Here is a 16,585-nt window from a genome sequence, read left to right on the forward strand (position 1 = left end):
TTTGTTTATTGTCAAATGAGCGCAGCAAACATATACAAAGAAATACAAAATGAGTAAAAAAGAATATAAATAAATAAATAAATAAATATAATGCTAGCAGCAAAACTACACAACAAATAAACCCATCATTACCCTCAGCATGCAGCAGCTTTGATGCAGCTGACTGCCCTTGGTGCTGCTGTTGCTGCTGCTGCTGTTTCTGCTGCTGCAGCAGCTGCTGCTGCTGAGGCTGATATTACTGCATCTAAGCACCCTTTTAATTTTTGCTGCTGCTGCTGTTGTTGCTGCTGCTGGTGTTCTTCTGACTTGTGTTACAGCAGCTGCTGCTGCTGTTGCTGCTGCAGCTGTTATTCTGGCTTCTGCTACAGCAGCTGCTGCTGCTGTTACATCAATTGCTGCTATTTTTGCTGCTATTCTTTCATCTGCTGCTTTTATAACTGCTCGAGCTGCTGCTTGCTTGTTCTTTCAACTGCATCAACTGCAGCAGCAGCGTCAGCAGCATCAGCATCAGCAGCAGCAGCAGCAGCAGCAGCAGGATATTTAAGCATCTCTTTTAACAACCCCTGGTCGGCGTAGGTGGAAACTCTCTGAATTTTCTGAGCAGACGATTTGGTTTGGCGCTGCTGTAATTGTTGCTGTTGCTGCTGTTGCTGCTGCTGCTGCTGCTGCTGCTGCGGGTCAAAATGCTGCGGCTTTCAGGATCTTCTGCTCTCGCTACACAAATTGCGTAGGCTGCACTCACGCGGCCCCCTGTACGTAGCTTGTCTGCAGAATAAACAAATTAAACAAATAAATAAATAAATAAATAAATAAATAAATAAACAAATAAATAAATAAATGCATTACAATTATACAGATGATATATAACGCAATTATATAAACCAACAATTCTGCAAGCAAATATATTAAATAAAACAAAGACACACGCAGCAACAGCAGCAGCAGCAACAGCAGCAACAGCAGCAGCAGCAACAGCAGCAACAGCAGCAACAGCAGCAACAGCAGTACGATTAGCAGCACCATCAGAAACACCAGCAAGATCACTAGCAGCAGCAGCAACAGCCACAACAGCAGCAACAGCAGCAGCAGCAAATAATTAAAAGCAGCCTAAGCATGCAGCTAAATAGATACATAAGCACAAATATATATATTATATATAATATATATATTATATATGATACATACCTTTAAGAGATCTTGGTTTATCAGCAGTTGTGAATAGAATCTCTTTAAGCTCTGCTACTCTCATAGGTCTATGAGACAGCAACATAGCTGCTACACCCGAAACGACAGGTGTAGCCATCGAAGTCCCCGACAAAGATTTGACTGTATGCGGAGGAAAAGTAGATAAAATGAATACACCCGGAGCAGCGAGGTGTACAGCGTTCTTTCCATAGTTGCTGAAGTTAGCTAATCTATCGTTTTCATCTGTAGCAGCAACAGATATAACATTATCTACTTTATAAGCACCTGGATATTCAGGTCGTACATCTGCATTATTTCCGCTGTTTCCTGCAGCAGCAACAAATAGCTGCTCAACATCAGAAGCTCTCTTTATTGCTTGTAATAAACCGCTTGATACATCAGGGCCCCCCCAAGAGTTACTAGTAAGATGAAAGTCCATTTCAATAGCATAATTAACTGCTTCTATAGAGTCCGATGTTGCTCCAGAGCCCTGATCATCTAAGAATCGAAGACCTGCTATGCTGATATTCTTACAAACACCTTGTGCAACTGTTGTTATCGGTGTTGCACCTATAATACCCGCACAATGCGTACCGTGACCATGAGGATCTACAACCTGTGCTCTTTTAAGAAAGAAATCAAAGCCGTTTATATCGTCTGTATATCCGTTTCTATCATCGTCTATCCCGTTTGCAGGTATTTCATATTCATTCCGCCAAATATTATTGCGCAAGTCGGGATGATCAACTTCAACGCCTGTGTCTATTACTCCTACGACTACTTCTCTGTCGCACTTGTTCAATTTCCACGCTCTGTCTATGCTCGCTACTTCTAACCAATACGCCAAAGGAGAAGGCTGACTAGGATGAGGAGGAGGAGCGCTGGGCCGCTGAGACAAACAACAACAAAACAACAAAAACTAATTATTTAAATATGTATCTATTTATATTGTATTTATTTGTTTATGTTTATATATATGTATATAACAGTATATATATTTATATATACATATGTTTATTTACTTAATTATATACTATATATATAGATATAGATAAAGATACAGATATAATCAATAGCATAAACATCTGCAGCAGCAGCAGCAGCATGAGCAGTAAGAACAGCAGCAGTAGTAGCAGCAAAAGAAACATCAGCCTCAGCAACAAGAGCACCATTAGAAGTAGCACCATCATCAACAGCAAGAACAGCAGCAGCAGCAGCAGAAGGAAGAACAGCAGCAGTGAAGACAGCAACAAGTAACATCTTACTACAGCAGTTTCATCAATGGGAGGCCCTTCAAAGATAGGGTAAAGGCGTTGAATAGAATCTCTTTCTACGAAAGATACGCAGCTATCATCTCTGAATGCAGATATAGCTGAGTCAATATCTGCAGAGACCAATGGACAGTCTGCAACAGACACCACACTAACGCCGACGCGCTTTAGATGCTGATTGTTTATTATGCATGCATTCGAAGGAGCAGATAAACCCGTTAAGCGGTAGCCTCCAGAGTCTGAAGGAAGCTGCAGTTGAAACAAAGCTTGGCTCCGGCTGTACGTAGTGTAGTCTTCTGATGCTGTCTCCTTCACATTCAGCACCAACCTGTCACCAGAACAAGCACCAGCAGCAGCAGAAGCAGCAGCAGCAGCAGCAGTAGCATCAGAAGCAGCAGTAGCAGAAGTAGATGGACGACGTATTGTTGCATTAGAAGAGTCTAGTTATTTTAAAGTATGTATATATGCATGTATGTATCTATATATTTATTGTGTAATCCATAGAATAACAAGAATTAGTTGTAATAAAGTAATATTATGGATACTACAATTATATCTACACTTTTTATATCATATTTACAACAAATGTATTTGATACATACGGTCCAAAGAGAGGTATTTAAGAAGAAAGCAACAAACAATAAAAATAATATATTACATTCATTCTATTAGTAAAAAAACTGTAAGCTAAAAAATAATAATACTGACATTATAGATGCAAGTGGATGTTATCCATAACACTATAAAGGCAAGTATATATTACTTCAATAACATTATGAATGCAATACTTACGAAGCAGCAGATTCAATAGTTTTTCCTTCTCGTCTTTGATACGCAACATATGCAGTTTTAACAGCTTGTCGAAGACTTCGAAGAGATGTTTCTTCAGGGTTGCAGCCTTCTTTGAATCCTGCAATAAGTCTAGTTTTCACGATTTCCCTTACAGAAGGTTGATGTGCAGCATTTGCTGCATTTATCAAGAACACCGAAAGGAGCAGTGCAAAAGACGAATAAAATGCCATTTCAGTTATTTAATTCAAAAAAATGAGGAAATTATCGCTGCAAACGCAAGTGAAATGAAAAAGAGAAAAATGCGACTGCAGCGAAGGTGGCAGTGCCACGGGAAACGACGAAAATTGACAACACTTCCAACACAAAACAAAAAAAGAATACACAATAGACACAAAAAATGAAATAAATAAAAGAAAAGAAAAGAAATAAATGGATAAAAAGAGGAAACTGAATGCAATTTCCTCACTTGTTCATAACCAGTGGTGTATATACACCGCAAGAGCGGTCATGCAGTGCTAACTGACATGCTTCCTTCTACATCTATTTTCCCAAGATATAAGCTTAATTTATACTTTTTAAGCTTCTTTTGGATTAACAGTTTATTATTTTTCCTTTAAAGCTCAATATTTCATAATAGTACACTCAACTTGCAAAGCTTGCAGACGTCTCACCGTCGCTCTAATATATCATCACGCTGTCGCTGCTGACGTCTTCAGGAAGAGAAACCTGATTTAATTCTCCAAAAAATCATTTTGTTTTTTGTTTAATAATAAATTTACATTAATTCATAATTATTTTGCTTCTTTTTCATGTTGCAAAGGATATCCAAAAGGTTTATTTCAAGCCATCTGTATGGGAGAAGAGGTGAGACCCAATGGAACACAGAATTCTGCAATGTCAGCAAAACACTCTCTCTCTAGGTGTAACAGAAGAAACGACAAAACGTAGTAAATAGTATTAACAAACGCAGCACCTATTTAATTAAATTTATAGTCTTGGAGCAGCCAGCAGACCCACAAATGCACATCTTTACTCCTTATTGCTGCTCCTATCGATGCAATTTCTAACGCTCCTGCGATTTGTCTGTCTTTATCATCATCATCCACAGAACATCCCAACAAATATACATCACTCCAATATATATATATATATAGGCATTCGTACGTGTATATATTCATATATATATATATATACATATACATATACATATACATATACATATACATATACATATACATATACATATACATATACATATACATACACATACACATATGCGTATATATATATTTTTAAATGTTATATTGTTTTGTTCCTGATGTTGCTGGCAGTCAGGGTGTTTTTGCTTGAATTTGTAATTAAAAAATAAGAAAGAGACATTCGAAGTGTTGTTTACTGTTATTATTATTACCATTGCTATTATTATTGCTGCTATTATTATTATTTTATTATTGTATTGTTACTATTGTTATGAATATACTGTCATTATCATCATGCTATTATTGTCTTTGCTTTTATCATTATTATTATAACTACGAATATTGTTTTTATTAGTATTATTACTATTATTATTATTAGTAATATTATTATTAACTGCTATTATTCTTGTTAATAATATTGTTATTTTTGTATTATTATTCCTACTCTTACTATTTCTATCTGTATTATTACTCTTATTATTAGTAGTAATATTATTATTAACTGCTATTATTCTTGTTAATAATATTATTATTGTTTGTATTATTATTCCTACTCTTACTATTTCTATCTGTACTGCTATTGTTGTTGTCATTACTATAATTATTATTAACATTATTAATAATATTATTGTTCTCGTTAATAATGATAAAAATATTATTCACATTGCTGCTAATAATAATTATATTATTACTATAATAATTATATTGCAAATAATAATTATATTATTATTATTAGTATAAACATTATTATAAATAACTGCAATATTTCTATTATTCTCATTAATAATATTATCCTTAATATTATTCTTGTAATAATAATATTATTCGCGTTAGTAATAAAAACAATATTATTGTTCCCGCTAAAACACTATTATTATTATCAATTATTATTATTATTATTATTATTATTATTATTATTATTATTTTATTACTATTACTTTTTTAAGTAAAAGAAACAACAGGTGTTTTGTTGTGTGGAGTTAGCGGGTCAAACAAAACCCAAAAATTCTGCTGCTGATAAACAGCAGCAGACAAACAACTTGTTTGCATGCACTTAACATGAATATATTTAAAATAAAATAGAATAAAGGATATAAATATATAATATATCACTTAATTATATAATATATAACTTAATAACTTATTCTTCTTACTCAAGGACACAGCTGCAAAAAACAAGCAAACACCCTTCTTATGCGCACACCAACATATATATCTACACATATACACCAATATATATATATATATATACTGTATATACACTAATATATATATGTATATATTATATATATTATATATATACATATATTTGTAGGTATACTTATGCGTAAAATATATGCGTACACGTTACGTGTTCATATACTATATGTTTATGTATTTTATACATATATGCATTATATATATAATATAGATTTATATTATATATATTATATATAATATATATAATATATATATTATATATATTATATATATAGGCGCATGCATTGAGGGAAGGCGAGACTGCATTGACACTGAAGGCTGTTAAAAAAGTTTTTTCTTCCAGCAGTCTGCGGTGTACATACACCTCAGCTTGGTTTGTTTGTTTGTTTGTTTTTGTTTTAGTTGGTTTGTTCATCACTTCTTTTTTTATCACTGAGCAAACTCCCGCAAACAAACCAAACAAAAATTGAAAAACAAACAACGCAAGCAAACCGCTAGAAGGCAAACAAACAAACACCAAAGTAAGTGACGCACATATAATATATATAATATATATAAATATATATTATATATTATATATATTATATATATTACGTATGTTTATATACAATGTGGATATATGCGTGTATGCATTGACACGCATAATATACATACGCTTCTCCATACACACATATATATACATATATATGTATATAAATATAAATAGATATTTACATATTTATATTTATATATATATATATATTATATACATGTATATATGTATATTTATATATTTATACAGACACATGAATGTACCTCCAGCAGCGCAAACTCTCTTCCCTCTCAATTGTATTATTCGCTTTATTTCTATGCATGCATTGCCACATAGAAATATATTTTATATTGCTATTGTATATATATATATATACATATATATATACATATATATATGTATATATATATATACATATATATATTTTTAATTGTATGCCTGTGTATAATGCTGACCTGTGTATATAATGCAAATACAGTATGTACATATATGCATATATAAAGAGTATGCATATACATATATATATTTATATACATATATATATATATACATGAATATGTATATATGTACATATAAGTGTGTGTATTTCACTGTTCTGCCCAGCAGCAATTCTTCTTTTCTTCTTCTTTTCTTTTTTCTTCTCTTCTACTTTTTCTTCTTTTCTTCTTTTCTTCTTTTCTTCTCTTTCTTCTTTTTCTTCTTTTTCTTCTCTTTCTTCTTTTATTCTTTTCTCCCTTCGTTTGTTCTTTTCTGCTTTTCTTCTTCCTTCTCTTTTTCATCTTCACTTTCTTTTTATTCTTTTCTTTGAGGTATGTCTTCATCTTTAGTTGTCATCTTTTTTCTCTCTCTTTGTTTTTCTAGAAGAGAAAAATTGAATTTAATAAATTTGTTTTTAATTGCAATAGGACGGCATTTATATTTTTAAAGAAACTCCTTGTGTATAATTCTGCTTCTTATTTAATTAATAATAATAATAATAATCATTATTATTCATAATAATTCTTATCGTTATTATTATAAATAAAAAGCATTCAATACACGCCATGTGTAATAATAATATAAATATATATACATATATATAAATATATATATGTATATTGTATTGCTCACTATAATATAATTGTTAGTAGATCATACAAACAGAATATTATATTGCTTATAATATAATAATAATAATACTAATATTTTTATTACTATTATTATTATTATTATAAACATATCGCATAAACATAAACTTGTCTTATATTCTTCCCCTTTGAAGGTCTCCCCAGCGGCATCGGCAACATTAATATATATATATATATTATTGTATATATATGTATATATTTATATACGTATTATATATATACATTATATTATTCATAATAATATTTTTATTATGATTAACATATCACACAAACATAAAGATGTCTTTGATTCTTCTTTGAATGCCTCCCCAGGTATATAATACATACAATACATATATCATAATAATAATAATAATAATAATAATAATAATAATAATAATAATAATAACTATTATTATTATTATTATTATTATTTTAATCTGCTTCAAAGGCGTCTCCGATTTGACCCGGGAAGCCGGCGTGAGAGAGCAGTCTTCCCAGTTCTAATCTCGTCGATAATCTCCTCTTGTCGTCTTCATCATTAATTTTATTTTTAAATCGTCTGTGTTTTGTTTTTGTTTTTGTTTTTGTTGCTGCTTCTGTTGCTGCACTGAGTTTCTCCGATAGTGCATGCAGCATATCTTCAAGAGAGCCCCCCGTAACATCTACAAGGCGTGAATATAATTGCTGCTCTTTTAAAGATAAACTAAATTCATTATTAACGCCAAATACTTCACCCCACTCATATTTGAAACGGTATACAGCAGCACCTAACTGCTGCTGAAGGCGTTCCAGTTGCTGCTGCTGTTCCTCAGTAGGAGGCTTGCTAGCAGCACTTACTGCTGCTCTATAGAATATCAACATCTCTGCTGCAGCTAATAAATCCTCCTCTAACAACAAAGCCGTCTTAGAGCGTCTACGCTGCCGCTGCTGCTGCCGCTGCTGCTGCCGCTGCTGCTGCTGCTGCTGCTGCCGCTGCTGCTGAATTTTGCGAGATTCGTCCAGCAGCACATCTACTTGCCGCAACAAACTTGCAGGAGCACTATCTAACATCATTCTATAATGATAAGGTACTTGCAGCAACTTGCTGATGCTACTTCCATCTCTAAACCAATCTAGGTGCTGATCTTCGTTATCCTCTCCAAGAGAAAATAAATCTTTTGTTTGCACTGATAGAAGCCTATCTTCATAATCTTCATTTACATCTGTGTCTGTTTGTTCATCTAAGAAATGCTGAGGAATATCAGACTCATGAGGTATAAAAGGAGCTTCTGTATGATCTTCAATTAACTTTGAGCTTTCTCCAGTACTATGTGAAGACAAACTCATCGAGAAAATACAAAATACACCGAGTGCAAGCAGTACAGGCAGCCAAGGAGAAGCTGGGGGGTTCAGCAGCACCTGCCGTTCAGAATATGTTAAGTAATGTCGCCGTCCTCTTGCTGCTGCTTCTTCTGCTTCTGCTGCTGCTGCTGCTGCTGCAGCCCGCTGCTGCTGCCGTTGAAGCCTCTCTAATGGGCTCGGGCCCCTTCTATAACTATCGGATAAACCCTGTAGCCATGGAAGAAGAGTAGCGTTTCCTGCTGCTGTTGATACCCGAGCAGGAGAAGCAAATCCTGCAGGGTTCATTGCTGCTGCTGCTCCTCCTTCTGGTGCTGCTGCTGGTGTTGTGGCTGCACCTTCTCCGCCTTCTGAAGATAAATCTCTCGGCATTTTGGGTTTAAATATTTAAAATATAATTAAAAAATAATACCGCGACAATTAGATCGCCATCGAAGCCTTGATATGCGCCTGCCCCTCTCTGTATGTAGCTGCGGTGGTGTATACACCTGAGTTAAAACTCGCCTCGTAAATGCAGAAAAATATTTAAATTAATTTAATTAATCAATATCTTTTATAATCATCATTCTTAATGCAACAAAAAACAGAAAAAACCTCTCTCGCCTCCCCCAGCCCCTCATGCACAGCCCTCGTTCTCCAGCCCCTGTTCTAGGGTTTAGGGTTTAGAGTATATTAGGGTTTAGGGTTTGTGCATTTTCTTAGCTATTTATACTTCTTTTTTGTTTCTATATTCTTTTTCTTCTTTTTTTCATTGCTATTTTCCAGTAGACTGCTACTGTAAGGCCCTAGTACAACACAAACATCACCGCAACCTGCAGCAGCAGCCGCTGCTGCTGCTCCTATTATTATTCGCTGAAACAGCAGCAGCAGCAGCTGCTGCAGCACGGGATATAACGAAAAGCGTTATTTTATTATTGGCAATGCAATAAATACAGCAATTATATTTCTAGATATATTTACACATATATGTATATAATAATATGCAGCATACATAGTAGCTTACATGCATTATGAAAACGCAGATGTATTTAATACACCTCAACAACCTCAGACCTGTAAAAGGTTATATTAGGGTTTAGGGTTTATGGTTCTTCTGTATTTCAATTGAATGATGCGCTGCTGTTTCCTTCTTCTTCCTGTTTTGCTTCGCTTGCTTGCTAAACCCTAAACCCTAAATTGCCTCGGTTGTTGCGGTGTGGGGATATAAGCTGCTGATCCCTCTTGTGCTATAAGCTTAGGGCTTAGGGTTTAGGGTTTATAGTGATGCGCCTTAAACCCTAAACCCTAAACCCTAAATCCTAGACTGCCGTTGAAATGAATGAGGGTGCTTAATGCATGCAACGGCAAGGCGGAAACAAATAGAAATAAACAAACAAACAAACAAACAAAGGAAGAAAAAGCAGGCTGCTGCCCTTAAACCCCGCAGGAAAAAAACGCAAGAAAGAATATTTCAAATAAACTGCAAATGCATGCACGCATGCATGCATGCAAATGCATTTGCATGCACTTGCATGCAAGCAATTGCATGCATCCATTTACATGCATTTACATGCTTGGACGCCTCTACATGCTTTTGCATGCATACATTTAGATGGAAACCTCTACATGCATTTGCATGCAAGCATTGATATGCATGCACTAATATGCATGCATTTCCATGCATGCACTGATATGCATGCATTCATATGCATGCAAATGCATGCATGCATTGATAGGCATGCACATTGCTATGGATGCAACTGCATGCAATTGTTGTAGTTAGTGCAGTGTTGTTGTTGTAGTGTTTGTTTGTGTATAAATAGCAGCAGAAAATGTATTTCTTACGAATTTAAAAATAGCAAACCACTCCTTCAGAGACTCTGCATTAATTGACTGTCCATACACCACAAAAGATGAACGCGGTTTCAGCGAATATCTACCGTCAGACTCCTGAAACCAAGTCGGGTACCTGTACACATCATAAACCCTAAACCCTAAACCCTAAACCCTAAATAGCCTTAAACCCTAAACCATAAACCATAAAACCTAAGTACCCCTAAACAAGCCCAACCGTTCTAAACCCTATACCCTAAATTCTAGACAGCTCCAAACCCTAAACCCTAAACCCTAAACCCGAAATTGAATATAAAAGAAGGCATGAAGACAAACCTTTTAGGGTTGCAGCGCATTACCCATGGAATTGACCCGAACCCAATCTCTTTGTATTGTGGAGGCACCTGAAGACAGAGAACAAAGAAAATTAAATAAATAAATATACATAAATATATATATATATATATTTATTTATTTATGTCTACATTTATTTAAATATCAATACCTATAAATGCACTTAAATATAAAGTTAATTTGTATCAATACATACATGCATATAAATATCTATCTACATATTTATATGTGGGCGAACATGTTTAGAAGGCTACAGAAATACATACATATAAGCATATATATATATATATATATATATTTATATTAATTTATTTATTTATTAAACAACATATAGAAAATATACATATATATATTTATATGTATATACTTACATCCTTGGCCTCAACACAAAGAGACGCCACTTGTCTATAATCTCTGAATTCCCTCCAAGCAGCGACTTGAGCTTGAAGAAGACCGCCGGGAGAAAAAGAAGAAAATTGTCGTTGAGATAAAAGAGGTGTAAAGAGAGGGAAGGGTTCATAGCCAGGCTTTATGTCGTCTGAAGGCACTTTTGCGTATAAATAGGGTAAATATGATGTGTCTGCAAACATAAACAAACAAATAAATAAATAAATAAATAAATAAATATGTTTATTTATTTTATTTATTTATCGTTGTATCTACTCGCATGTACCTCTAACTCGATGCAGCAAATTACCTACAAACCCTAAACCCTAAAACTTCAACCCTAAACCCTAAACCCTAAACCCTAATGAACTAACCAGAAAGGTGCCAACCCCCGTGGAGGTAGAGCTGAGGCGAGAGATCAGAGGGTCCGTGGCGGGTGTATGCGTGGCGTTCATAAACAAAATCTGTCTTAGTTTCCAAATGCCGCAGAGACTTATAAGGCTGAATAAAACACAAACCCTAAACCCTAAACCCTAGTGTTGGACGCCTGTCCAAATACCTTCGAAAAGCAAAACCCTAATCGCTAGATGTGAAACCCTCAGGCCTAGACCCAAGCCTCTCGAACTAGCAAAAAAAGGCGTTTAGGGCTGCTGCACGTACGCGGAAAACCCTAAACCCTAAACCCTAAACCCTAAACCGTGATTTTTGCTAGAGAGGAAGCATGCAAGCGTGCACATAAGCAGCAGCAGGTGAGTAAGAGTGCGTTTGCTTACGAATGTATCTGCTAGAGGCCCTATTGCATGAGGGTATTTTGTTTGTTGAATGCCAGACATAACTTTAAAATCTTTCAACGCCATTGCGTCAATACGCCCGGGGTAATGTACTAACACCCACCCAAACTGCTGCTGAGGGAAAGGCTCGCAGAACTTCAGGTGCCGCAGACGATCCCCTACACCCAAACACATCAACCCTAAACCCTAAACCCTAAACCCTAAACCCTAAGGAATTGCGCGCACAAACCGCGGAATCATGATGCACGCGATCAGACATAACAGATACAATGAAATATAATATATGTAGATTATTTATAATAATAAATATATTATATATTTAATATATATATATATTCAAGTGTATATAGAATATGTATATACTATCTATATATAGTATATATATTATATTTGCTCCAAAATATAAGCATATGAAGTTATTTTGGGGTATATGAACAGAGAAAAAAGATGAATATGTACATCACAGGTTTATTCCATAGTCTCTACAACAACAATAAAAACAACAAAACGATTAACATGATAAGGAGGAGTTTCTACTCTCACCCCCACGACATACAAATCAACAAAAGATTAGCAAAAATAAATTATTATAAAGGAGTTTACAAAGGCAATAGTATTACAACAGCAGCAGAAATAATAACAAGCACAAGAATAAGAACAATAGTAATAATAATAACTACATTTGCGCTTGTGATGTTGCATTAAAAGAACAGAAACGAGAAGAAGAGAAGGAAAAACCATATATATATATATATATATATATATATTGCTGAAGCTAAAGACATTGAATGAGCGCCATATGCAACAGTTAATTGCGTTGCTTTCGGCTAAAATACTGCCCTAATAGAATTAAAAACAGGAAAAAAAGCAAGAAAAAATATTTTTGCATGCATGCAGCTTACCCATGACGATCTCATCGACATCGCTGATAAGTATAAGCGCATCATCTTCTAGAAAGCCTTTAGGAATATGTGTATTTCCATAGTTATTGAAACCCGCATTAAGATGTGCAATCATATGAAGAAGACTATCTCGTTGAAACATTTCATAATCCCAGCATGCATCTTTATCAAATTTTAACTGATCTTCGCTACAACGTTGAGCTACAGGAAGAGAGGCTTCGAACGGCTGAACTAAATGAATTACTTTATCAAGAAATGCACGATATCTTTCTTTATTTCGGTTAAAAAATAAAGGCTTTTGATATACACCTAAAGTGTGATGGTGCGCCTCTGCAACAACAAAATAATCTACTGCATGATATAATTCATGAAACCGTATTTCTAGTAAGTCTAGATCATATCTGCAGCAAAAAAGCAGAAAACAGAGACAAAAACAATCTTTTGAATGAATAATTAAAGTATTAATACATTTATTTACGCATTTATTCTATTCTTTTCATGTATTCACTCATTTTCCGATTACACACAAAGAAAACACCTGCAGCAACAACCATTCCTGGTGCTCTATTTTCGCTTTCATCTCTTGTATAATACGAAGACTTTATAATATTCTTTTAATTCTTTTTGCATGCATTTCAACTGAATCAATTAAATATCAAAGGTATTCACGTAGTATACGGGGTGAAAAGCAATAAAAAACACAGCTTCCTTTCAGTCCAGGGTTTAGGGTTTAGGCATAGGGAGCTCGAAAAAGAAGAAAAACGAAAATTAAGTGGAAGGCGTACCCTAATATAACAGCATCAACAATTTTAACTGGTTTCTTTCGAGGCTTTCCTGTAAAAAAACCCTTGTGGATTTTGCTGGCCTCTTTACAATAATCGTCAATGAGCACGTAGTTGTCGTGTTCCTTAGGGATTGAGAATACATTTGAAGGCTCCTGCTGCTGCTGTTGTTGCTGCTGCTGCTGCTTTTGCTGCTGCTGGTCCTGCTGTTGCTGCGGTTGTTGTTGTTGCTGTTGCTGTTGCTGCGGTTCTGTACAGGATTGCCCCTCCGCTGCAGCTTCCGCTTTGCATGTTCTCTGTTGATCCCGTTGTTGTTTTTCTTTTTGTGCTTCTTTTTGCTGCTGGCGTTCATTCCACTGCTGCTGCGTCAGCGGCACCACCCAGTAAGACGGGGGAGGCTTGCAGGTGTTATCTATTTGTACAGGAGGCTCTAGCTCGAGGTATGGAGTCATAAGCGAGAGAAAAGCAAACATATCTTGTCTGTACAACATGTGCATATACGGATTTAAAGGAAAAAAGACAGTTAATATCTTTCTTAAATACTCCGCCATATGATACTGCCACCGTACACGACCCCACCATCGTTGAAGTCTTAAAGGCATTATTTGCAGTACAGTTTCAAAGGAAGGATTGCAAATAGAATTCTTTGCACTCCTTTTATTCTTATTTCCCCCTCCTTCCTTGTCTATATCAATCTCAAAGTCTGAACAAATCCGCTCAGGATCATTAAGGAAACGGCCCGGCATAAACATATGCGTATGTATTCCTAAAGAACGCAAGAGGCCCCCCTGAACTTCTCTCTTAGGGGCCCCAAGAGGGTTTACTTCTTGGGGAGTTTCCCCAGGGCCCCCCTCTGGGGGACCCTCAGCAGTTTCGCTGGGGCCCCCCTGGGTATCCGCCGTTTGCTGCTCTTCAGAGGCATTTCTTCTGCTGCTTCTGTGTTTCTCGCAATTGGAATAAAGTATAAGTGAAGTCGCGAGCTCAGGGGATAAGTCAAGGTCGACAGTTTGCTGCAATTCTGCTGGAGACAGTGGAGTGTCTGTACTGCTTATTAGAGAGGCCTCCAGTTGTTGCAATTTATGCAGAAATACCTCCCGCTTCTGGGGACTCAGCTGAGCAAACCGAAACACCCAATGCACAGAAAGCAGAGGCAGAGGGACCTGCCCTTGTTCTCCGTGCAGCACTTGAGAGAGTTGCTTGTGCTGCAGTAGCAACTCGTGCGCTTGCTGCAGCACCTCTGAAGGAGCAGCAGCAAGCTCTGGGGTCTCCGGGCTGTTGCATATCTCATCAGACACCTCGTAAGAAAAGAAACCGTAGCCGCTGTCTATGAAACTCTGCTTGAGGGAGCGGCGTTGGGGGTCATTCCTATGAACTTTAAAAAGCTGCAAACCAAGCGGCAGCGACAGCAAGACAGGCAGATACAAAACCACCCAACGCCCCCACCGCATGCCGAAGATACGGTCCGGAAGAAGAAACATTATCATAAAAATCTAGGGAAGATCACTATAAAACGCATGCAATGCCTGCTTTTGATGCTCTTCACACGCGGGAGGGGTCGCGCCGCAGCCGCTTTTTCTCATAATTCCGCTTGTCTAGCCGTTAAATTAGTCCCTTTGGCAATGAAAAACACAAGAGGAGCTCCAACTGCTGTGGAAAGGGGTTTTCGGGTCTACGGTACCGCAACCGCACGCACCGCAGACACTAAACCCGAAACCATAAACCCTAAACCCTATGCACTAAAAACTCAACTCTGCTGAGTTTTTCTCCAAGACATCAAAATACTAGGGGGTGTTATGAGGAAAACAGAGCCGAAAATGGAACCGAAATACCCGAAACGCGGAGATTTCATGAAGAAAGAGCCGTCGTGAATGTTGCAAAGAAGTTGATCCATCGTCAGCAGCTGGGCAGAAACATAGTCGGCTGCAACAAAGTCTCCAAATAGATTTAAATGTCCGTTGTTATTGGCAAAAAACAATAATTAAATAACTAAATCGGGGAAATTACGACGAATTTACAGCCTCGCATGCGAATCGGAACGAGGCTTGTAATGAACAACAACGGATGGTGGGTCTCAGCTGCGGTTTCATAAGAGAGGTGAAGCCTGACGAAAGTGCCGCTTTGAACTGAAGACTGAACAAAGTCGTAATTCAGACAAAAGAAATAAGACAAGTTAAAAGGATTTCAAGACCTTATGGCCGTTTCTTCAGCTTCACCACCGCATTATGAAAACCAGCCCCTGCAGAGCCGGTATTACAATGGCAGCTGAGACTTGTCTTGTAGTATTGAAAGAATAATGCAAAATGTGTTTGAATTAAAAAAGTACGAATAAACAACTGTATTATCTGAGGGCATCATTTAATAACAGTTATTCGGATGGAGGCTAGCCGTTTGCATGTGTGTGGGATTCATTAGTGAGACAACTAGGTTTGTCACTGACACTCTAAAATGCTCTATCTGAAGTCTGTGCATCTCTTTCTAATTGCATGAGGACTGCCTATTGTAACGACAGTGCCCGCTGTTTTCCGAGGACCGTCGACAGCTGCGATCAACCCCGAAGACTTGTGAGGTTTCTACGACAATGCTATGCAATGCGGCTGAAGTGACGTGGCAGAGGGAATGGAAGCTCGAGAAAGCAAAAGAGACATGACAGCGAAGTCGTCACTGCGGCATATTTAATTATTGGCCAAATTAAATTTGTAAGAATTCCAGCGCCTATGTCAGTAATTATTTGAATGTTATAGCTTTAAACAAAAAAATAGTATAATTACAACTACAGAATTGAGGGTTTAGATGTAAGTCTAAAACTATCATTTGTAAGCCACCAATTGACGGTGCCTCGCACAAGCGGCGGAGCATGCGGCTTAACACGTGTACGTCTCTCACCGCTACCAACGGCATTCGCTTTCTCTAGTGTTAGAGAAGCGGGAGCAG

General features: G+C 36.5%; 3 protein-coding genes across 3 annotated transcripts; all 3 read right to left on the bottom strand.

Moving 5' to 3' along the window:
- Positions 1-553: 553 nt before the first annotated feature.
- On the bottom strand, positions 554-3,478 carry EAH_00048170 (subtilase family serine protease, putative; the record flags this gene model as incomplete). The annotated part of the gene is made up of 4 exons (XM_013391416.1): positions 554-765; positions 1,186-2,074; positions 2,451-2,784; positions 3,249-3,478. 4 exons carry the CDS (start codon positions 3,476-3,478, stop codon positions 554-556), a joined length of 1,665 nt encoding a protein of 554 aa, XP_013246870.1.
- Positions 3,479-7,720: 4,242 nt separating this feature from the next.
- Positions 7,721-8,998, bottom strand: EAH_00048180 (hypothetical protein, conserved; the record flags this gene model as incomplete). The annotated part of the gene is made up of 1 exon (XM_013391417.1): positions 7,721-8,998. One exon carries the CDS (start codon positions 8,996-8,998, stop codon positions 7,721-7,723), a length of 1,278 nt encoding a protein of 425 aa, XP_013246871.1.
- A 1,549-nt stretch (positions 8,999-10,547) lies between these two features.
- On the bottom strand, positions 10,548-15,132 carry EAH_00048190 (hypothetical protein, conserved; the record flags this gene model as incomplete). The annotated part of the gene is made up of 7 exons (XM_013391418.1): positions 10,548-10,574; positions 10,798-10,842; positions 11,164-11,372; positions 11,554-11,680; positions 11,953-12,128; positions 12,873-13,273; positions 13,658-15,132. 7 exons carry the CDS (start codon positions 15,130-15,132, stop codon positions 10,548-10,550), a joined length of 2,460 nt encoding a protein of 819 aa, XP_013246872.1.
- Between the last annotated feature and the right edge of the window lie 1,453 nt (positions 15,133-16,585).

Source organism: Eimeria acervulina, genomic scaffold (assembly GCF_000499425.1).
Source record: "Eimeria acervulina Houghton genomic scaffold, Eah_scaff754, whole genome shotgun sequence".
NCBI lineage: Eukaryota > Apicomplexa > Conoidasida > Eucoccidiorida > Eimeriidae > Eimeria > Eimeria acervulina.